Here is a 23,637-nt window from a genome sequence, read left to right as displayed (position 1 = left end):
TCCTCAGAGAAAGAAAACCAGAGTGGGAACCCCTATGATCTCTCTGGCTTTCTGTCTGCAGTCAGGAGGAGATCACAGGAAGGGTGTGCCCATCCCCCTGAGCTGAGGACAAAGAGGTTAGAACGTGGGGAGGCAGATGCGGCTAGAATTTTTGGAGCACAGAGTAAGAGATGAAAGAGCTATGTAAGAAAAGATCACCATAAATTGGCATATGGGTGTGCTTAAGTGTTTGGATTAATACTAAATTGCATGTTTCTAGGAATGGACACCACGAGGTTTGTCAAGGGACAACTACAGAAGAATGAAAAATTACTGGGGCTCTGAGAGGGAAAAATCCCAAAAGTCCACACATTTGAGTTCCAACTAGTCAGAGTTGTGTTCTCACTGAAACTGAGACATTTGGTAGGGACCTCGAAGTACAGAGCTTTTCAGCTGGGGACAATTTTGCCCTCTTGGGGCTGTCTAGAGATAATTTTGATTGTCACAACTTAGGAGGGTGTTACTGGCTTCTAGTGGGGAGAGGAAAGAGATACTGCTGAATATCCTACAATGCACACAACCACCGCCTACAACAACAACAAAAAGTCATCAGAGGGAAATGAATAATAACTAAATAAACTACCTTATAGTCACTTTTTAAAAATAAATGTTTGAAACTGACAAAAAAAAACCCAAAACCCCAATGTTCTTTCACACTTTCTTCTAAATGTCTCCTGGTAAACATGGACCACAGCATCTCTGGGAATCTAGGGTATACATAGAAACGTAGAATCAATGGGTCACAGAATATATGCATGTTGCAGTTTACTGAATAAACTGATGTATATCCCTACCAGCAGTGGATGAGAGTTACCAGCACTCAACATCTCTGGCAATACTTAGTATGTCTGATTCTTAAATTTTACCAATTTGTTGTGTGTAAAATAGTCTTGTTGTAGTGTTAAATCTGCACTGTCATTCATCTTTTGAGATGTCTGTGGGCTCTGTGGTAGGCTGAACTGTGTCTCTGAAAAAGATATGGTGAGGTCCTAAACCCCAGAACCTGTGAATGTGACACTATCTGGAAATAAGGTCTTTGCAGATGTACTTAGTTAAGATGAGGTCATACTGGATCAGGGTGGGCCCTAATCCAATTACTGGTGTCCTTATAAGAAGGCCACGTGAAGATGGAGAGAGAGGTTGCATCTATACACCAAGGAATACCAAGGGTTGCTGGCAGCCACCAGAAGCTAGTAGAGGGGTACATGGAACAGATTCTCCATTAGAACTTCTAGAAAGAACCAATCCTGCTGATACCCTGATTTCAGACTTCTAGCCTCAAGAACTGTTAGAGAATAAATTTCTGTTGTTTTTAGCCTTGCAGTTTGTGGTAATTTGTTATGGCAACCACAGGAAACTAATACAGGCCTCATCTTCACTAATAAATTCTTTTTGATGAAGATTTTTACCATGTAAATGAACACAGAACAATGGTTAGACAGTAGTTTTATGAAACCACAGGTATTCTATTATCTGCAATTAAGGGATGGGAAATGAAAAAAGGACAGAATTCAACACTAAATTCTCACTGCAGGTAACCTCACAGTGGCTGGAAGGTGATAGGTGCTGTTCTAGTATTTTAAGAACCTGCCCAGTGATAGACTTGCCCTAGGAGCGTCTCACTTTCCCATATAAGAAAGGAAAGAAAGAAAGAAAGAAAGGAGGAAAGAGAAAGAAAGAAATTAGGATAGCACGCAGCAAACTGCCAGACTATGGCCACTATGGTACCCAGGATGACTGTTTACCACAGTCTAACCCTGTAACGCTCCACCAGGCTGGCAATCCATGGGCACCCACACTCAATGTCTGCAAGGACAGAGTTTTGCCAGAAAGTGATAGGAAGGGTTACAGCAGTTACTGGGTGCAAGAAAAATTACAAAACACTCCTAACATTGTCAACCTCAGATATGGAAGAAGGTTTCTTCTTCATGAGAAAACAACTGTAATATTTAAAAATTTAATCTTTTAGATCAAAAAGTCATGTTCAGGTATGTTTGCAATTCAAGGAAATGTTTGAAAAGCTGCTACTGATAAGCTTAATAATACTTTAAAACATTTACATAAAAAGGAAGCTTCAGCTGGCCAGACTCTAGAGCTGGAAAATTCAGCCCATGGCCCGTTCCTGCATAGAAAGCTTGGTTGGGACAGTCACAGCTCTGGTTTACATACTGCCTGTGGCCGCTCTCGAACCTCAGAGCTAAGTGGTTGTGACACAGACCACTGTCTGCAAAGCCTAAAGCAACTGCTCTCTGTTCCTTATAGAAAACATTTCTGACTGCTGATCCAGAGGGTCCCACACTCCTAACTGGGATCATTAAATACTATCGTGAAGACATAAAACCCTGGAATCTCACTTGAGAAAACAGTTCTAACACAGTAATTGTTTTGATTTGAGGACCTGGGGTGAAGATGACCCTTTAGATACTATTAATGTCTCCTATAATCTTCTATACCTTCAGGGCTACCCATGCCACTGCCTAGATACTCTGTAACCACCAACACAAAACACTGATGTTTCACTGGACAATGTAACAATGAGCCTCAATAGCTTTTATACTTACAGATGTTCTTCAAGCTTCTTTTTTAGAAGAACTGACTGAAAATGGAAAATAAAAAAATAGTTTATTACTTAACATTTTAACTAATAAGCTAATTTTAAAAAATTAAGAATATAGTAGTAAATAACTGAGTGAGCCCTCAGTAAGTTCTCTGGTCAAAGAGCTGAAAATACACAATGTACCCAAGTTTATTTCTCTTTGATAAGGGAGACAGCAGCCTATAAGTGATAAAAACGATCAGTATAAAATACCCATAAACTGTATGTCTGAATTCTCTATTTATAGTCAGGGAAATGAATAAAAAAGCCACTTATGTACAGACCTAATATTCCTGGATGCAATAGGCAAGTAGAACTCTAATAATAATAGACGGTCCCTAAGACACTTTTTATCTGCTATATTTTCCTTGCATCATGGGATCAACTTCCGTAAACACTTACTGAATTAATCAGAAGTTTCTGATATGCACAGGTTGCAAACAGTTTATGTGACAGGATAGGAACGTGAAAGATGGGATATGCACAGCATTTAATATGCTGGAGAATGCAGCTTTGACTGGGTATTTAAAAAAAGAGTCTCCTGAGAAGCAGGAGATCAGAACTGACCTAAAATAAACAAAGAATAACGGCATTCCATACAGGACCACCAGGTTTCATAATTAAACTCAACGCTTGTAGGGTACACATTACTAATGAATTCTGTGAAACAGTTCACGTTGAGATAAATAGTTACATAATTAATTCAGCCAAACCCAAATAATACAGACTTAGGAAACAAACTGTCCCATCAGTCAAGAGCAGCACGGAGGGGAACATACCCGTCACACCGGGCTCTTCCATTTTCAGTCCCCTGACTTGATAGTGATTACTGTCATCGCTTATTCGAGCCCATTCTGACACAGCTCTGGAATATTCAAATGCACTTTTTTGCTGAGTATGTCAACTACAGCTAGGTTAGTGGACCACAATGTCCTCTACCACTGCTTCCCCCAAACATAGAGAAAGATGATAACCCTGTTGACTTTTTATTTTTTAATAAATTTATTTATTTATTTTTGGCTGCATTGGGTCTTCGTTGCTGCATGCGGGCTTCTCACTGTGGTGGTTTCTCTTGTTGCGGAGCATGGGCTCTAGGTGTATGGGCTTCAGTAGCTGTGGCTCGCGGGCTCTAGAGCGCAGGCTCAGTAGCTGTGGCGCACGGGCTTAGTTGCTCCGCGGCCTGTGGGATCTTCCCGGACCAGGGCTTGAACCCGTGTCCCCTGCATTGGCAGGTGGACTCTCAACCACTGTGCCACCAGGGAAGTCTCAACCCTGTTGAATTCTGATTACTGCTCATTCCTTCTCCAGTACAGAGGGTAAAATGAAAATACTTTAAAAAACACCTTAGCTTTAATTGTGCATTTCTGTCTTGATTAGGCTCTAAGCAAAATTAATTTTTAAATCTGAGATAATATATAATAAAATGATTATGTAATGAGCAGTTAATATGCCAGGCACTCACTCAAGTTTATCATGTGCACTGTCTCATGTCAACCTCACAACCGTGAGTGATACCAGCCCCATCTCATGGCTGAGGGAGGTGAGGCTGGGGAGACATTCAGGGGCTTTCCAGAGGCAGATCCCAAATTAAAACCCAGGCCTGCCAGACCCTGGAGTCTATGCACAGTCTTCACCTCCACTGAAGCCTCTCCAGTGGAAGACTGTTACTCATAAAATGTGGCATCAGGAGGCCAGACTGTGACAGCAAGCTAGCTTCAAAATACTTGATAAAAACAAACTAGTTATAACAATGGGGGTAGGAGCGGGATGGGAAAAAAAAGGAGCAGAGTTCCTTTTAGCCTGACTGGTTAGGTTTTTGATATCCTTTAAGTATCTTAATTGTAAAGGGCATAAACCTATAAGTAATATTGGTATATTCCTTTTGCATAAAACTCCTGTTAATTTAAAATTTCAACCACATCAACTATGATGGCAGATAATGTATAAATCAAAAAACTCTTCAATATATAGAAATGAATAGGAAGCCATACTTACAATAGCCTTGAGCAGAAACCATGCCAAGAGACAGAGAGGACATATTAGTATGAAGCAAACACAGCAGCCAATAGAAGGAACGATTTAGTAATTCATGAACAGAAGTAAAAGACACGCATTTTTTTTCAAAAATGTACATTTTTCTTTCTTCTATGGTCTCCTCATCCTGTCTTGTTCTCTGGAGTTTTATACACTGTGGCTAGCTCAAATTATCCATATGCCTGGATATAACAATGCTTTTCTGCTTCCATGCTAAAAATAAATGACATAAAAATAATAATAAAAATGTGCAAATCACGCTACTCTGACTTAAGGTCACATGAAAGGACTGTGCTTTTGATAACAGAAATGGGCAGAAATTACGTTGTTCTTTAGAGAGGATCAATTCCATTTGGCAGGCTGCTCTGTGCATTACATATTCCTGAGAAGCAACACTGTAGGTTGGGTGAAAAGAGAGGCGACAACAACACTGAACACCTGCCGTGGGAAGAACCACACGTCGTGGGTCACACTTTTCTCCACATTATGCTGAGCCCGCCTTCAGAATGAGGCAAGTTTCTATCTGAATCTTTACAGAGAAAACAGCTCTGAGAGAATTTTCAAGAATTTAGAGCAACACATCTCAGCATCTGAGCAGTCGAATAAATTGACTAATTTATGCCAATAGCACTTCTAGGCCTGGGAACTCATTTCTGAAATATGGCCTCTTAAAGCAATGACACACAGCATATTTAATTAGATTTGATAGCCACAGTGATATCTAATCAGGTTATGTAAAAAACTGTTTTACAGAATAAATACCTTTCTGTATGTTTAAATATAAGTAAGAACAGCAAGTATAATGGTTATTAGAGTCTAACACTAAGGTTGAGTGGATACTGATGTTTCGCCATTTTTACTTCCTAGGATCTGCACACCCCTCCCCTCTCTACCATAACAAACCAACAGAAAGTCTCCTCAAAGTTTTCGAGACCAAAACGAAGTCTACATTTACCTCAGTTTAAGGGACCTAGTGATTTCACTGAACTAAGAAATGTTACCCGCTTTGGTTCACTGCTAAGACCCTCTTAGTTTTACTAGTATTTTCATACACGAATGGTGGTTTTGCTTGTGATTTAGCATTCTGGATAAAGGCATGCTTGAAAGTAAACCATGGTATTTCAAACTAGTTCCATTTTAATAAGGGGATGATGTGGTTTAAATGTTGGTGAGAATTTTAGGAACTGGGAATCAATGTGGGGATCTAAGAAGAACTACCACCACATCAGAGGATAAATTACAGCCCATCATCTCAGAGAGCACGCTGCCTACATAAGCCAGATAGGTGCATAAGAAACTCATAAAATTAGGTCACCAGTGAGCTTTTTATACCTCACACTCTCAGGTTTTAAGTAATATGCTGTTTTGTTTTTACACCCTCTTACGTTACTAAGGCTGGACGGAACTAGATGTGTCTACAGTTTTGACGCTGAGTGCCCCAAATGACTCTAACAATGAAAACAACCAAATAGGTTTATACTCAAAAGCCAGAGTTACTCCAGCAAAAGGAAAAAAGTTATCAACTGACTGAAGCAAAGATTAAACTTCAGTTGTTATCCCCTCTTCACACTGGTTTTGAGCCCTTTTACAGGAGCAGCTCTAGTGTATACAGCTCATTAAATGTAAGGGATTTGCAAAACATGATTGATTTACGCCTGCATCAGAGCCTGACTACTATGAGCTGCCCCAGCTCACTGTGTGGGGCGGTGAGCATGGCGAGGTGGGGAGGACCCTGTTCCCGCCTCGGCACACTTACTCTTTTCTAGGTGAGCGCCCGCCAAGCAGGCAGGGCTAGGGCAGAGGGGCAGAGTGCTAAGCGAATATTAAAATAGGGCAGTGAGCTTATATTTGAGAGAGAGAGAGAGAGAGAGAGAGCGTGCGCACAAGCAGGGGCAGGGGAGTGTGTGTGTGTGTGTGTGTGTGTGTGTGTGTGTGTGTGTGACAATGTGTGTGTGAGTGTGTGTGTGTATCTGTGTGGCGGGAGGGGCAGGGGGAGAAAGCGGGATTCATAAACCTAGAGATGGTAGCATTTTAGAAATGGCATTATTTTCTTTTTCTTTTTGCGGTACGCGGGCCTCTCACTGTTGTGGGCTCTCCCGTTGCAGAGCACAGGCTCCGGACGCACAGGCTCAGCGGCCATGGCTCACAGGCCCAGCCGCTCTGCGGCATGTGGGATCTTCCCGGACTGGGGCATGAACCTGTGTCCCCTGCATCGGCAGGCGGACTCTCAACCACTGTGCCACCAGGGAAGCCCGGCATTATTTTCTTAAAATCAATTTTACAACAAACATTGCTACTTGAACATGCTAAGTTTCTATCAGCATTTTTTTTTTTTTTTGACCAGAGGGAAAAACCTATACTCTGAATACTGAGGTGAGCACATGTAAAACATAAAACCCCAATTAATTCTTCAGCTGATAACTACAAGTAAACTTCTAATTCCCAGCAGGATGAATCTGAAAGAGACAATAAAGTACTGTCTGGTCCTTTTTATAAGGAATGTTAGTAAAAGGAAAACACTGTTTCTTTTCTATAACCACTATAATTACAATTATTTTGATATAGACCATCAAATAAAAGTTATAGCTTTTCTTAACATTATGAAACTGTTGGACCATCACTGGTACATATTAAGACTTACATCTTCTGCCTTTGAGCCTTGATCCTGTAAAGATTTTTGCAATTCTTCAACTTGTGACTGTACTTCTAGAAGTCTTTGATTCACCAGCCTAGAAATCAAAGGTACATTAATTTTCCAAGTTCTGACTAAACTTATGCCTTTTGCCTTAGGTTTTCACATTGGTTCGAGAAACAGTATAATGAGAAAAACAAAGTCTCATGTTACAGTCGTAGTAGCTCACTTTTCTGGTTGTTTTTTGTATTGCTTAAAATGTCTATAATGATATCCAATGCAGTGTTTTGGTGGACACATTTTGTTGAGCTGGTATATTTATACACATATATTTATCTGAAATTCACTTCACTATAGGTTTGTTCAAACTGAGTGTCAGGCACCACACTCAGCATAGTGCTAGCAGACCCTTGCACTCGAATTTAGTGGGGAGACAAAATGTAAAGAAATAAAATACGAGCTAAATACTTCAACACAGCACACAGAGGTACACACAGGAGTGACGGCTGCTCAGAGAAGCTAGGACTGCACCTAACTGCGTGGAGCAGCTGGGCTTCACTTGAATGGAGACCAGACAGTAAATAAAACGCTTATGTGGTTAAGGGTGGAAAGGGGATTCAAGACCGAGAATTCAGCATGTCCAAAGCACACAGAAAGGGAGCGGGTACGAAGAGTTCAGGAACTGTATGGCTCAAGACCAAGTTATGAGGCGAAGGAAGGCTGGAGATGAAACCAGAGGAGAAAAGGAGAGGCTGGGACACCCCTCTGAGAAATGCAAACGTATTTTTATTTATCCTATAATCGGGCCTAAAATTTTGTTGGGATGGAAATAGCGCAGCCAGCCTTTAAAAATGCTGATTCTGGAGCTCAATCCCCATAAATTCTCTAGAACATTAGGATGCAACATTCAGGGGACCAGTAGGTCTTGGACGATGTGGAAGGATCAGACAGTGTTTCAGAAAGATCACGCTGGTGTGAAAGTGGAGGAGACCGTCTGGGAAGCCCCACCGGGGCCGGCACAGTGATCACGCCTCCCCCTAAAACAGAAGGGGGCAGAGGCGGGGTGCACGGAAAATGCAAAGGAATACAAGGAGCAAAAAGTAACTCAGGAGTCCGGTCTGAGTTACCAAGGACCATTTACTGAGAAAGGGAATACAGGAAGAGCAGGCTGAGAAAGAGGCACAAAGGACTTCATTTGGTATTTGTCAAAAATGAAGTGATGAGAGATGCCTGTCGAACAGCTGGACACCTGCACCTGAAGGCCAGCGGGAGGGCTAAGCCGACCCTCCAGACCCAAGAGCCGTTCGGCAATGACTGAAGCCACGAGCATGAGTAACAGTGGCCAGAAAGAACGTGAACCAGCTCGGAGGAGGAACAAGAGGGGCCACGGCAGACCACCAAGCAAAGGGCTGAAAGAGGAGCCTCGCCCTGGACAGCAATCCAAGGACTGGGAGAGGCACAAGCGAGGGCTGTTCCTGAAACTGAGAACAAGTCTGCGGAAGGGGAAACGATCCACAATGAAAACAGTAAAGAGGCGAGGAGAGATAAAGTCCTAACTGCTCCCACTGGACTGGCTAGTGAGTACTTGAGTAAAAGCCAGATTGCTCCCAATTAAGGACAAAACAGGGCAATGAATATTTAGAATCCAAATAGCCAAGAAGTTCAGTAAGAAATTTTTTTTACTCAACAAGTGACAAGAAATTCTTACTGTAAACCTCTAGGTTCTATAATTTAGTGAGAATCACAGTAAAAAGGCAATAAATCTATAATAATAACTGATGTTTTTCACACAAAGGAATCTGTTTTTTCACTCAGTGAAAGAATTATCTGAAAACTCATATTCAATATGGAACAGAGGTACATAAGTACGTTGCTGACTGTAAATTTGTTTAATTTTCTCAGGAAGCAATATGAAAAATATATCAAACTATAAGGCTATTTCAACTATCCATCTTAGACATTTTTGAAATTAATCAGTCAAAAAATATTGTTACTAGGTGGAGGCCATCATAAATGTCATAAAACATAGTCTAACATATCGATTAAGGCATGGAGCATACATGTACACACACATGTATGAACCTATAAAAATATATCTAAATATATACGAAAATATTTCAACTACAAAATAAATGAGGATTATAATGCTGACCTCATGGGGTTGTTTAGAAAACTAAGTAAGATAATATATAAAGGGTGTGCACATAGCAGGTACTCTATAAATGCCTCTACTTTCTTTCTCCCCCTTCAAGGGTTTAGTTAATCAACATTTTAATCCAAGTCTAATTACATATAGTTGTCAAGGGGGTGTAGGGAGAGGGTGAGCTTGAGATCACAACCTACTCTGAGAGGGAAGGGAAGGAGATCACGCGTGCTTCCAGAGAGCTCCCCAAGCCGTTCCAGTACGGCTCCTCTCTCGACCCTTCATGCCTCTCCTTACATTGCTTGAGTTCAACAGGTGTTACAGATTTTAACAAATACCAACTTGTTGGGAAAACTAACTGGAAAGGACTTTGGAGGTTTACTACAAACCTCTCCTTCTAAGGTGACATATGGTGGTGAGCAAATAGTATTTAAGGTCGCACAGTTATGAGACTAAGTAGAACTGAAACTCTGCTTTCTTGGTGCTAACCCAGTGCTGTCAAAGAGTAAGAGGTTAAGGTACAGACCAAGTAATGTAAACACTTACTAAACTCAGTAAGAACAAACTTATGATAACTCACTTAAGAGTAAAGCATCCTGTGAGGAGAAGACAGGGAAAAAAACGTTTTATAAATGTGGCAGAAGATAAACTGGCAAGAAAGAGGTTAAGTAGAGGCTTTGGAGTCTGGTAGCCTGGGTCTCAGCCCAAATTCCTACATGTGTAAAACTTTAATAAAGTAAGACCGCATGTTTAAAACACTTAGCACAATGTTTGGAACAACGCTGGAACATGTTTGGAACAGCAGTTTAATAAATGTTAGCTGCTCGTATTACTAGTATTACTGTTACAGATCATAATACCCACAGATGGCTATAATCTAAAGGTAAGTTATCATCAGTGTTGTAATTTAATAAACAAACACAGCTGTGAATAACAGGGATTTAGGAGGTAACCAGTCATCTACATGCACGAGTCCTCTACGAATGACAGCTAGCTGTTCTATTTTGAAGGAGAAAGAGTAATAGCTGTAAGGTCTGTGACAAACAAGGCAAAGTGTTACAGAAAACGTTGTAGGTGTTGATTCACTGATAAGAAATTAGTGTTGGGAGAAGGCTCTCCCCACTAAGATGCTAAAAGACAGTGGAGGCCAAGGATGAAGGGGGTAACTCAAGGTGCCCTCACCATGGGCTCTGCATGACTGCCTGCTGTTTTCTACAATTCCCATTCCTCCTCCTTCTCTTTTTCCACTTTTTCTAAGTATTTTAAAAAAGTATTCATTATCTATGCTCCTAAGAAATGATATAAAAATGTCTCCTTACATTTATGCTTAATTATGCTCTAATAATCACCCTGGTATTTACAGTGTGCTGATTCTCCCTCAGCAGCTTTAAAAATTAAAGTTACAGGAGGAAGGGTAGGATATGTAAAACTATCGTAACAATTTTGACTCTCAAGACTGACTCACACCTGGGAAATGCCAAATCAATCAGGCAGAATAAGCAAAGAATCTGTAATATCACAAAAACTGTGAAACTATTTATAAAATTGTCAAATCCCTCACAAATCACAGAATATCACAGCTCTAAGGAAAAGAAAAGACATCATAGGTCTGGTATTTAAGAAACATTTCCAAAAAGGAAAAGAATGAGAGGATTGTCACAATAAAACATAAAAGTAGCCCTTGCCAGCACAAGCTACTGGTTTAAAAGTAGTTTGGACAAACTGCCTACTGCAACACTCTTAAAACTTACAAGCAGAAAAGTGATGTTTTGTTAAATTTGCAGATTCTAAATTCTCAAAATAATTGAATTGTTCATAAAATGGATGACTTCCTATCAGAGTCACAAGAAATAACAGATTAAAAAAAAAAAGCCCTATCAATTGAATCATGATGGATCCTACTGTTTTCCTCATACCAGTCAATTCTTTGAAACATTAGCTTGTAAAAACAGGGTAAACTCTACTAATATAAGCATGACTACGAAGTAAAATTGTCTCGAAAGACTGTGAATAAATCGTGACTTTTTTTAATCCTCTAGTTTTAATTAGTGATTAAAAAGGGAAAGTGGTAGGACTTTGGTATCATTTTGCCAGAAGACAAGAGCTAAAGACGGGAATGCTATTACAGAGAGACTATACTTTTGGGCAAATTTGCCCGTAAGTGGAAAAAAGTACTCTTGAAATGAAATGGAATAACACACTTTCACTTTTCAAACCACAACTCAAACCTTTGTTTAAGGGAATCAAAATCAAGGTAAATAGAGAAAACCGGTGTCTAAGCTGCTGCCACATGCCTCCTACCTGTTCTCTGTCTCCAGTTCATTCTTGCGTAGGCTGGCATCATCTAGAAGGCTCTGCAATAAGGCGATTTTTTCATTGTCTGAACCCTCTTGGTTAATTTTTAACATCTTATTCTCATGCTGAAGACGAATAAGTTTCTCCCTGAGAGCAGAAGAAAAACAGATTAACGTAGTTATCAAAATCCAGCTATGCACTGTTATAGATTTAATACATAGAACAGAAATGAAAAACAAAGTACCTGGAAAAAATTTAGCTCCTGTTGTAACTGGCTGAGACATTACATTTCAGGTCTTAAGCACTTTCTTTTTAGAATGGACAATCTGAAGATAACAGAATCCCCATACAGCATGACTTGTAATGAATGAGGTTTCAAAATCCTATTTCCTTTCTGATTTAAGCATTTAAGCTGTGAATGATTTAAGCACTTAAGCTGTGAATGCACCTATGGTATTTGTTCTTTGATTCTCGTCAACAAAACATCATCTCTAATGCTATGCTCTTACATTACCAATAATTTGGTGGCAAGATGTAACATTCAACGAAGAATGCCTTCAAGACATGCAGTCCATCCATTCCTGTAGATACGGTAAACCTGTAGTCTTGTAACAAGACAGATTATCAGAGCCAGGTTACTGGACTGCATTGTTTTGGGCTCTTTGCGTGATGCCAAATGCTTACACTGAGGGATGCTAAAAGCAACAGCCACACAAAAATTGCCACTGTGAATACTGCAGGGATGATATAATTGAACATTAATTCACATGACAATATCATTGAAGATATACGTCTTGAAGATAGAATTCGTCCTTTATGTTAGAGAGGGTCATCTCTAGAGGGCCGCATGAAGAAGATATTACTATCCATACCAGATGCTATGAAAAACTGTGCTTCTCATGGAAAAAGAAAAAAAAGCGAATATCAAACACAAAAAAAACATTCTGCTCTTATTTTGTAAACACTGTAAACCTTATAAAATACTTTAACTTTTTCTATTGAAAAGATGAGAGTCAAATCTGTAACCCAACTCAAGCAGTTACACAGAACTTGATATATTTTGTAAACTGAAAAAAATGACTTCATCATATTTGTCAATTACAAAGTAAAACAAGCTCATTGTAGGGTGAAAAAAAGATAAATGAGAAGAAAATACAAACCCTCCATAACCCTGCAGTGCAAAATAATTACTGTTGAAATACAGCCTTCTAACTTTATGCATACGTACAAACATGCAAACACTTGTAAAAATGAATCTCACAGTACCTGTTACACTGGTATCTGCTATTTACACTTAACTTTTCACAATCTTTTCATAGCATTAAATTTTATACTTTAATATTTTAAATGACATGTTAAAGTATATAGACGATCATTATTTAATTCATGCCCAATTATTGGGCATTTAGATTATTACCAATTTTGAACTTCAACATGTTATTAATGATTAGCTTTATAAATATCCTTTTGTGTATATCCTTGGGTATTTCCTCAGAATTAATTCTCAGACAAGTAATTTTTCTGTCAAAAGATAGGCACATTTTTTAGACAACATACACATTCTGCCAAACTGCTCAAAAGAAAAGTTGTACAACCACAAGAAAAAAAATTTTTTGGTAATTATGTGTGGTGATGTATATTAACTAGACTTAATACGGTAATCATTTCACAATATACACACATAGCAAATCATTATGTTGTATACCTAAAGTTGTTACACAGTTATATGTCAATTATATCTCACTTGAAAAAGATTGTATCACTTTAATCTTTTACTCCTAGTTTATGAGGTTTCCAATTTCTCCATACCCTTAACATCAGTGAAAATCATCACTTTTAACAGATTTTTGCAAACTGGAAGAGCAAATTTCATTATGCATCAAGAATACTGATCCATTGTCTATATATACATTGAGAAATTTCATCTTTGTACTATTTCATTTTCTTGATAGCTCTTCTAGACGTATTCTAGACACAGAGAATTTTTTTTTTTTTTTTTTTTTTGCGGTACGCGGGCCTCTCATTGTTGTGGCCTCTCCCATTGTGGAGCACAGGCTCCGGACGCGCAGGCTCAGCGGCCATGGCTCATGGGCCCAGCCGCTCCACGGCATGTGGGATCTTCCCGGACCGGGGCACGAACCCGTGTCCCCTGCATCGGCAGGCGGACTCTCAACCACTGCGCCACCAGGGAAGCCCCACAGAGAATATTTTAATTTGTATTGAGTAATACTCAATAAAAACCATTTTATTTGTTGAATTTTTATCATTGTTCTTTTGTCTCAGAACTTAAAAATCTAACTGCATTACCTATAAGCTTCCTTAAAATTTGTTTTTTGGACATAACCATTTATTTATAAATATTCATAAAAATAAGTGTATTTATTCATTCAACAAACTTTATTGGTCCAATAATAAAGTACCATGTCAGATGGCAGAAAAGTAAAAGGTATACAAGATGCTTCCAGAATTGGTGTTCCATTATACACCTTTTGTCTGTCCTTCTTAAACAAATGCCAACAACAAAAACCTTTGTCTTCATTTATTCAATAAGTATTTCAATGCCTATTGCAACTTTCACAGTTTATAAAACTTTTACACAACCATTATTTTAGTTAATACCTCCAACGATGTTATGAAGGATCAAGGCTAGTGTCAATTTAAAAAGGGGGCAAATTAGCCCGAAAAAGGTAAAAGCAATATTCAGGATTACTCATTCACCTTCTGATGGACAGCTGGTGCCTCCCTATCAATTTTTCATTCTTAAACATAAAGCCAGGCATATATTGAAATAAATGGAATATTTTAAATGCTATGATTAAATACAAATGTAAGGTACTACTGAGGGAAGAGTAGTAGAGATGAGGAGATGCTTCCTCCTGTCTGTACATTCTGTCTTTCCCAGACCATTCCCTGTACTGGAGTAATAAATCTTAGAGACTAATTTTTTTTTTTTTCTGTATGTGGGCCTCTCACTGTTGTGGCTCCGGATGCACAGGCCCAGCGGCCATGGCTCATGGGCCCAGCCGCTCCACGGCATGTGGGATCCTCCCGGACCAGGGCACGAACCCGTGTCCCCTGCATCGGCAGGCGGACTCTCAACCACTGCGCCACCAGGGAAGCCTGGGACTAATTATTTTGCAGGCTGATGGCTAAGCATAACCTTTGTCTTTGGGCCACGTGGTTTCACTGCTAAATGTCTGCTGAGGATGCCCAAGCACAGATATATTAGTTTACTGAGTATATGTGAGACACTGTCCTCCCAAAGAGAGAAATCAAGTCTCTGTGGGGACAGCTGAAGAAAGCCCCTAATATCCTAAATCATGGACATCTAACCTCGAGTTCGCGTTGAAAGTGTTAGCGATAAAGAAAAGGAACTGGTCCTCTATACCACAGAGTAGTACGTTTTCTCCAAGAATATTGTGCAGTGTGGCTGTGACCTTCACCATCTCCTTACCTGATTTCAGGTGTGATGATCTCTGCTGCCAGACTATCTGAAGATTCCTGACTTCCCAGAGGCATTAACCCTGTAAACAAACAATCATGGGTGCAAGGTTAAGAGAGGGCACAGCTACCTCCTTTAGTTCCTATATGAACTCCTACTTTGAGCATTAATTTTAACAGCTAAAATCTTTAATTCAAGTAAAAAACCATGTCACACTTGCCTTACATGATTGCCTTACAACATTATTATTATATCATTTTAACACTTTTTAAGGGTACAACTGAGTGGCACTAAGTCCCATGTTGGCGCTAAGGCACTATGTTGTGGAACCATCACTACTATCTATTCCCAAACTCTTTCATCACTCAAAACGTAAATTCTGGAACCATTAAGCAGTAACTCCCCATTACTTTCTCCCTCAGCTCCTCGTAACTTTAATCCCAATTTCTGTCTGTCTAAATGAATTTGCCCATTCTAGACGCCTCACACCAATTAGTCCTTTTGTGTCTGGCTCACTTCACCTAACATAATGTTTTCAATAGTCATCTATGTTGCACCATTTATCACAACTTCTTTATATGGCCAAATAATATCCCATTATACATACATATCACATTTTCTTTATCCATGTATCTGTCTATGGACACATGGGTTGTTCCCACCTTTTGGCTATTGTGAATAATGCTGCTATGAACATTGGTATACCAGGATGTGGTTGAGTCCTTGCTTTGATTCTTTTGTATATACACTTCGGAATGGAATTTCTGGATCATATGGTAACTTTTTAAAGAACCACCAAACTCTTCCGCAGTGGCTGACCCATTTTACGTTCCCACCAGCAAGGCAGGAGGGCTCCGACTTCTCCACACCCTCACCAACACTTGTCACTTTCCTTTCTTTCTTTTTTTATAGTAGCCATCCTAATGGGTGTGAAGTGGTATCTCACTGTGGTTTTGCTTTGCATTTCTCTAATGACTAATGATGTTGAGCACTGTTTCATGTGCTTACTGGACATTTGTATATCTTCTTTGGAGAAATGTCTATTCAAGTCCTTTGCTTGTCTGTGAACTGCAAAGGACTTTTGCAGTTTCTTTTTGTTGTTGAATTGTAGAAGTTCTTTATACACTCTTGACATCAATCATCTATCAGATAAATGATTTGCAGGTATTTTCTCCCATCTTGTGGGTTGCCTTTTCACTATGTTGATAAGTGTTCTTTGAAACACAAAAGTTTTTAATTTTGTTGAAGTCCAATTTACCCATTATTTTTGTTGCCTGTGCTTTTGGTATCAATTCCAAGGAATCACTGCCAAATCCAACATCATGATGATTTTCCTCTATGTTTTTTTAAAATTTTATAGCTTTAGCTCTTACATTCAGGTCTCTGATCCATTTTGAGTTCCTTTTTTGTATATGGTGTAAGGGTCCAACTTCATGCTTTTGGATGTGGACATACAGCTTTCCCAGCACAATCTGTTTGAAAGACTTTCCTTTCCCCCACTAAGTGGTCTTGACACTCTCGTTGAAAATCAATTTATTGCATATGTGAGGGTTTATTTCTAGGCTCTCTATTCTACTCCATTGGTCTATATATCTGTCCTTATACCTACACATACTGTTTTGATTACTCTAACTTTATACTAAGTTTTGAAATCAGGAAGTATGAGTGCTCAAGCTATTTTTTTTTTTCTTTTTCAAGATTGTTTTGGCTATTCAGGATCCCTTGAGATTCCATATAAATTTTAGTCTGGGTTTTTCTATTTCTGCAAAAAATGCTGTTGGTATTTTGATAAGGACTGCACTGAATCTGTAGGGTTTTTTTTAATATAAATTTATTTATGTTATTTATTTTTGGCTGCGTTGGGTCTTCATTGCTGCGCTCAGGCTTTCTCTAGTTGCAGTGAGCGGGGGCTACTCTTGGTTGCGGTGCGCGGGCTTCTCATTTCGGTAGCTTTTCTTGTTGCAGAGCATGGGCTCTAGATGCACAGGCTTCAGTAGTTGTGGCTCACAGGCTCTAGAGCACAGGCTCAGTAGTTGTGGCTCACGGGCTTACTTGCTCCACGGAACATGGGATCTTCCCAGACCAGGGCTCGAACCCGTGTCCCCTGCATTGGCAGGCGGATTCTTAACCACTGTGCCACCAGGGAAGCCGCCTGTAGATTGTTTTTGGTAGTACTGTCATCTTAACAATATTAAGCCTTAAATGAACATGCGATATCTTCCCATTTAGGTTTTCTTTAATTTCTTTCAGCAGTGCTTTGTCGTTTTCAAGGTACAAGTGTCTCCCTGGTTAGATTTATTCCGAAATATTTTATTCTTTTTAATCCTATTGTAAATGGAATTGTTTTCTTAATTTACTTTTCATATTGTTCATTGTTAGTGTATAGAAACGTAACTCATTTTTGTGGGTTGATTTTATATCCTGTAAATTTGCTGAATTCATTTTATTAGTTCTCAGAGCTTTGTGTGTGTGTGTGTGTGTGTGTGTGTGTGTGTGTGTGTGTAATTTTTAAAGGGTTTCAACATATAAGATCACGTCATCTGCAAACAGAGATGATTTTAGTACTTCCTTTACAATTTAGATTTTTTTTTCTTTGTCTAATTGCTCTGGCTAGAAGATCCTATACTACATTGAACAGAAGTATAGAAGTGCTGGTCGCAGGCATCATTGTCTTATTCCTGATCTTAGAGGAAAAGCTTTCGGTCTTTCACCACTGTGTATGAAGTTAGCTGTGGGTTTTTCATATGGCCTTTATCAAGCTGTAGAAGTTTCCTTTCTAGTTCTCCTCCTAGTCTATTGAGTTTTTTTATGATGAAAGGGTGTTGGATTTTGTCAGTTGCCTTTTCTGCATCAGTTGAGATGATCATGTGGTTTTTTTCCCCTTCATTCTATTAATGTGGTATATACTACACTGATCTCTATGTCTTTCCATATGTGAGTTTCATGCTGTTCAATTACAGTAGTTTTATAGTAACTTTTGAAATCAGAATGTGTAAGTTCTCCAACTTTTTATTTTTTAAGATTATTGTTTTGGTTATATAGTGGCTCCTTCGTTTTTTTATATAAATTGTACAATCAGCTTGTCAATTTCTACAAAAAAGTCTGCTGAGAATTTGATTGGGATTGCATTGAATCTTTAGACCAATAAGAAGAGAACTGTAGTCTTAACTACAGTGCTTTTTCCAACATCTGAATGTGGAATGTCTTTACATTTATTTAGATCTTTAATTTATCTTAGTAATGATTCATAGTTTTCAGTGTAGAAATCTTGCATTCCTTTGTTAAACCTATCTCTAAGCAGTTTATTCTTTATCATACTATTATAATTTCATTTTCAGATTGTATACTAGTACTACATAGAAATATAATTGGTATTTGTATACTGACCTTGTATATTGAGACCTTGCTGAACTCATTTATCAGATCTATGATTTCTTACATCCTCTTTTCCTTTCTGGATGCCCTTTATTTCTTTTTCTTGCCTGACTGCACTGGCTAGAACCTCCATGTTGAATAGAAGTGGCAAGACTGAACAGCCTTGCCTTGTTCCTGATCTTAGGGAAAAGCATTTAGTCTTTCATCATTAAGTATGAGGTCAGCTGTAGGGTTTTCATAGACGTCCTTTACTAGGCTGTAGAAGTTTCCTTCTATTCCTAGATTGCTAAGAGTGTTTATCATGACATTTACAAAACAGAAACAGACTCACACACTTAGAGAACGAACTTATGGTTAACAAAGGGGAGAGTGGGGGGCGGTGATAAATTAGGAGTTTGGGATTGGCAGATGCAAGCTACTGTGTATAAAACAGATAAACAACAAGGTCCTGCTGTATAGCACAGGGAAGTACATTCAATATCTTGTAATAAACCACAATGGAAAAGAATACAAAAGAGAATGTACATAAATGTATAAATGAATCACTTTGCTGTCCACCAGAAACTAACATAACATTGTAAATTAACCATACTTCAATTAAAAAAAAATTTTGAAAAAAGAATGTTTATCATGTATGGTGCCACCTACTTTTTCAACTTAATGATATAACATACCCAGCCCTCCACGGCAGGCATATATAAGATATACTTCATTCTTTTTAATGGCTCTAAAGTATACAGTTGAATGAGAATGCCATTCCTGTACTGCTGAACTTTTATGTTGGTTCTAAATTTCACTATTATAAATGATGTTTTAGTTCATAGGGTAAATTTTCAGAGCAAAAATGCTAGCTCAAGGATATATACATGAGGGACTCCCCTGGTGGCACAGTGGTTAAGACTCTGTGCTCCCAATGCAGGGGGCCCGGGTTTGATCCCTGGCCAAGGAACTAGATCCCACATGCATGCCACAACTAAGAGTTTGCATGCCACAATTAAGGAGGCTGCCTGCTGCCACTAAGACCTGGTGCAACCAAATAAATAAATATTAAAAGAAAAAAAGGATATATACATGAATAAGGTTTAAAGGTAATAAAGAAACACGTGAAAGCTTACATAAGATGGCCTCCCTTTTCTTGATGATACAGGACCTAAGAATTAAAGCATTAAGGTTCAAGGCTAGAGTCTCAAAATTTTGGGAAAACTCATGTAGAATTGACTAGAGATACATGAAAGGACTACCAAGCAGCAACAAGGATCCAATTATGATCAGAAATCATTTGTCTTTTGGTGAGGACAGTCAAGAAAGATGTATAATTTTCTCAAAAGCAAAAATAAACAAGTGGAACTACCTCAAACTAAAAAGCTTCTGCACAGCACAGGAAACCATGAAAAAAATGAAAAGGCAACTTACCAAATGGAAGAAAATATTTGCAAGTCAGTTATCTGATCGGGGTTAATATCCAAAATATATAAAGAACTCATATATCTCAATAGCAAAAAAACCCAAACAATCCAATTAAAAATAGGCAAAGGATCTGAATAGACATTTTCCCAAAGAAGACATACAAATAGCCAACAGGTACATGAAAAAGGCTCAATATCACTAATCACCAGGGAAATACAAATCAAAACCACAATGAGCTATCACCTCACACTTGTTAGAACAGCTATTATTAAAGAGACCAGAAATAACAAGTGTTGGTGAGTATGTGGAGAAAAGGGAGCCCTTGCGCCCAGCTGATGAGAACGTAAATCGGTGCAGCCGCTATGGAGAAGAGAGCTGGGGTGTGGGGGTGGGCTAAATGGGTGAAGGGGGTCAAAAGGTCCGAACTTCCAGGTATAAAATAAGTAAGTCACGTGGATGTAATGTATAGCATGGTGTACATAATAATACAGTATTGTATATTTGAAAGTCACTAAGAGAGTAGATCTTAAAAGTTATCACAAGAAAAAAATGTTTTTCAACTATGTATGGGGACAGATGTTAGCTAACTAGACTTACTATAGTGACCATTTTGCAATACATACAAATATCGAATCATATTGTACATGTGAAACTAAGAGTATAATATTATATGTCAATTATACCTCAGTAAACAAGAAAGAAAAGGAAAAAACCAGAAAGATACATAATTTTTTTTAGCTGGCCTTGGTAATCTGGAGTACAGAATAAAACTAATTAGGGCTTGAAATAAGTCAAGAGGATAAGGAAAGACAGTGGTGATGAGAACACAGTTGAAATGGCTGGTATGCAGGCTGGGTGAGCTGGAAAAGGTGGTGATCAGTAGACGATCAGCAGAGACTACAGAGGGGGCTGAAGGTGGATGGAGCAGATGAGCAGGTTTGGTAGAAGCAGTGAGGAGGGGAAAAGGAGGCTTTTGTTGGAGTGGGAGTGAACAGAGGGTGAAGCTCTGTAAGTCAGCAACCAGGTCCTGCATCCCTCGAGTGGTAGAAGGTAAACCCTCAGCTAAGTGCTGCTCCTTTCCTGTGAGAAGGAGAAGGTTTCTACTTTGGATGTTAAGTCCCTTAGTGAATTGATACCCACCTCACATCTCAGCCGAGAAAAATCACTGATGTATAAAGTCTGATACACCTCTAAAGAGGTCACTAAAAACTTTTCAGGTGTATTATTAACAGAGATGATTTAACAAATGTTTATGCTTTTGATTTCATAAAACCCAAACATTTAAATTTAATTAAAATTAAAAAGTAGGCAAGTAAATCCAGTCCCGTAACTACAGTCATAAAATCTGGGTAACAGTTCAAAATCTGTATCAATCTCATGGCCTCTTTACCAAATTCAAGTTCTCGTCTTTGGCGCAATCATCTTAAAATGAATCTAATATTTTTCCTGATACTATCAGAAATAAGTAACCTTGCTTGGGCTACTGAAATGTTGCTACCTTGAGTTGTGAGTTGCCCTTCTTGAGCCTGAACACAACGAAGCTCTTCGATGGTTTCCTTCAGAGAATCCCTTTCTGTTCTTAACCTCTGGAGGGACATTAAGAATGAGGAAAGTTAGCTTCAAGCTTTACGAGTTTACTCATCAGTGGTCTTTGCCTTACCTAATAGAATGATAAACAGTGGTGAACATGGACATGTTACACTTTTTGACCTTCTACAGAAAGATCACAAAAGGAAACGATTACACGATTTTTTTCCCGTTTAACAATATTGAGTATCTACTACGAGCAAGGCAGGATCCTATCAGTTAATCATAAGAAACAAAACCACCTACTCCATCTTTAACAATGAGTACCTTATTATGTAAATAACTTTCTTTTCATGAAACATAAAAGATCAAACAACACAAGTCATGACAAAGTAAAAGTATTTTAAAAAGCTTCAAAATATGCTGAAATATTCATAAATCATGTATATTCATAAATCACGACAAAGTAAAAATATTTTAAAAAGCTTCAAAATATCCTGAACAACAAAAAGAATTGTGTCTTCATATAGAAAACAGAAAAGCTACATAAATTTCTAGAAATTCACAAGTAAGACAAAGGAAAAGAAGCAACAGTGGTAGAAAAGTTAAATATATTAAAAAGAAATTAGAATAGCAATCTTTTATTTTAGATCTATTTCTGAAACACAAATGTAAATCTTTTATAATTAAAAAAAAGATCTCAAATTTTCAAATTTATAAATAGAAGCAGAAATTAATGTAGGCAAAACATGAATTAAATATCATTTTCTTAACCTCAGCACTGCTCAAAACCAAAATACCTAATATATATACTCACATCCTTTTCTTTTTGAAGACTGTCAACTTTTTCTTTTAGCCGCTTATATTCAAAATCTAATTTATCTGCTTTCTTCGATTCTTCAGATAATCTATTTTGCAGTTCTACTACCTGTATAGAAAGGTACCATTAATTTTTATAATTTGAAACATTAGAAATTATTATTATTTTCTACAGATCTATGAAAAGTCTCTACAGATCTATGAAAAGTCTCTCTACAGATCTATGAAAAGTCTACAGATCTACGAAAAGTCTCTCCCCAAAAAATACTCAAAAAAATACACATGATACGGGAGCCTAACCCAATGGAGAGAACCAGGTACAAAAATCTGCCCAGATTCTATGGGTTCTAAAACCAGATCATCCAGAGGAACAAATGTTCAAAACTATGAAAACCTACAGGACTTCCACTTCCTGTAACACAGGAAACTGCAGTCTGGGAACCCTTTTAGCATGAAGCAAAAGAAATGCTAGGGGAAAAGAATACAACTGCCTCGCTAGGCTTATAACAAAGTAAGGGAAATCCTCAGGGGTTAAAAGTGGAGCAGGAAGTTTGTGAGGATGCTATGGGCAGTGTGAGATGCCACCTGGCAATACCAGGAACCCAGGCCTTTAAAACTATCGGGAGACAGGCTGCTGTTAAACTACCTCGGACTCTAATAAAAGGTGGTGAGTCAGTAAACAGGTAGGTTAGGAAAAAAAAATCCATCAGCTGGCAAAATCAATAAGGAAACCTGCCCATCTTAAAGTGAGTGTTCTGGGCTTTAAAAAGTGTAACTTGAAAATGTGTAACCACAGCCTGCAAATGCATGGATTTATGCTTGAATTTTTACCACATGCCTTGTCTGGCAAATCCTAAGGCAGGCAATTAATTTAAAGTCGTCCTGATTGGTAATGCTGTGGAAAATCTGGCATAAGAAAAACATACATTGTCTGGAGAAACACAACCTCAACCAGGTCCCCAGTATTCCCAAAGGTAAAGATGAGCCAAATGACAGAGCAAAATCTAAAATTACAAAAGTCTTAAAGAAATAATACACTATGAACAACAGTCAGCAGAAAAACATTAACAGCACTAACAACAATAAAATAGTAGAATAAGACCTCTAAGGATTTCAAATTGGAGTTACCAGACATAAAATACTAGGTTTAATACTTTTAAATAAAGAAATCTAAATTATAAAAGGAATAAAAGACCACCAATATGATCAAGCAGGTTTGAAAGAGCACCCAAAGAGAAACTGCAGAAAGAAAAATATTATACTGAAAAATAAAATATATTAAGCTCCAGATCAGAAACAGATAGAGAATTAGTGTATTACACTACAAT

At 38.3% G+C, this 23,637-nt stretch overlaps 1 protein-coding gene across 1 annotated transcript in view; it reads right to left on the bottom strand.

The window, feature by feature from the left end:
- Positions 1–23,637, bottom strand: part of HOOK3 (hook microtubule tethering protein 3) — a 103,214-nt gene that overhangs the window by 17,768 nt on the left and 61,809 nt on the right. Inside the window, exons 12-17 of the mRNA XM_030834459.3 lie at positions 22,308–22,418; positions 21,462–21,549; positions 15,194–15,263; positions 11,746–11,886; positions 7,311–7,398; positions 2,601–2,635 (exon numbers count right to left, since the gene is read on the bottom strand). Coding sequence (XP_030690319.1) covers positions 2,601–2,635; positions 7,311–7,398; positions 11,746–11,886; positions 15,194–15,263; positions 21,462–21,549; positions 22,308–22,418 — 533 coding nt within the window. The remainder of the gene's footprint in view (positions 1–2,600; positions 2,636–7,310; positions 7,399–11,745; positions 11,887–15,193; positions 15,264–21,461; positions 21,550–22,307; positions 22,419–23,637) is intronic.

Source organism: Globicephala melas, chromosome 21, assembly GCF_963455315.2.
Source record: "Globicephala melas chromosome 21, mGloMel1.2, whole genome shotgun sequence".
In the NCBI taxonomy this organism is placed as follows: domain Eukaryota; kingdom Metazoa; phylum Chordata; class Mammalia; order Artiodactyla; family Delphinidae; genus Globicephala; species Globicephala melas.
This window is presented reverse-complemented; position numbering and strand designations above follow the sequence as displayed.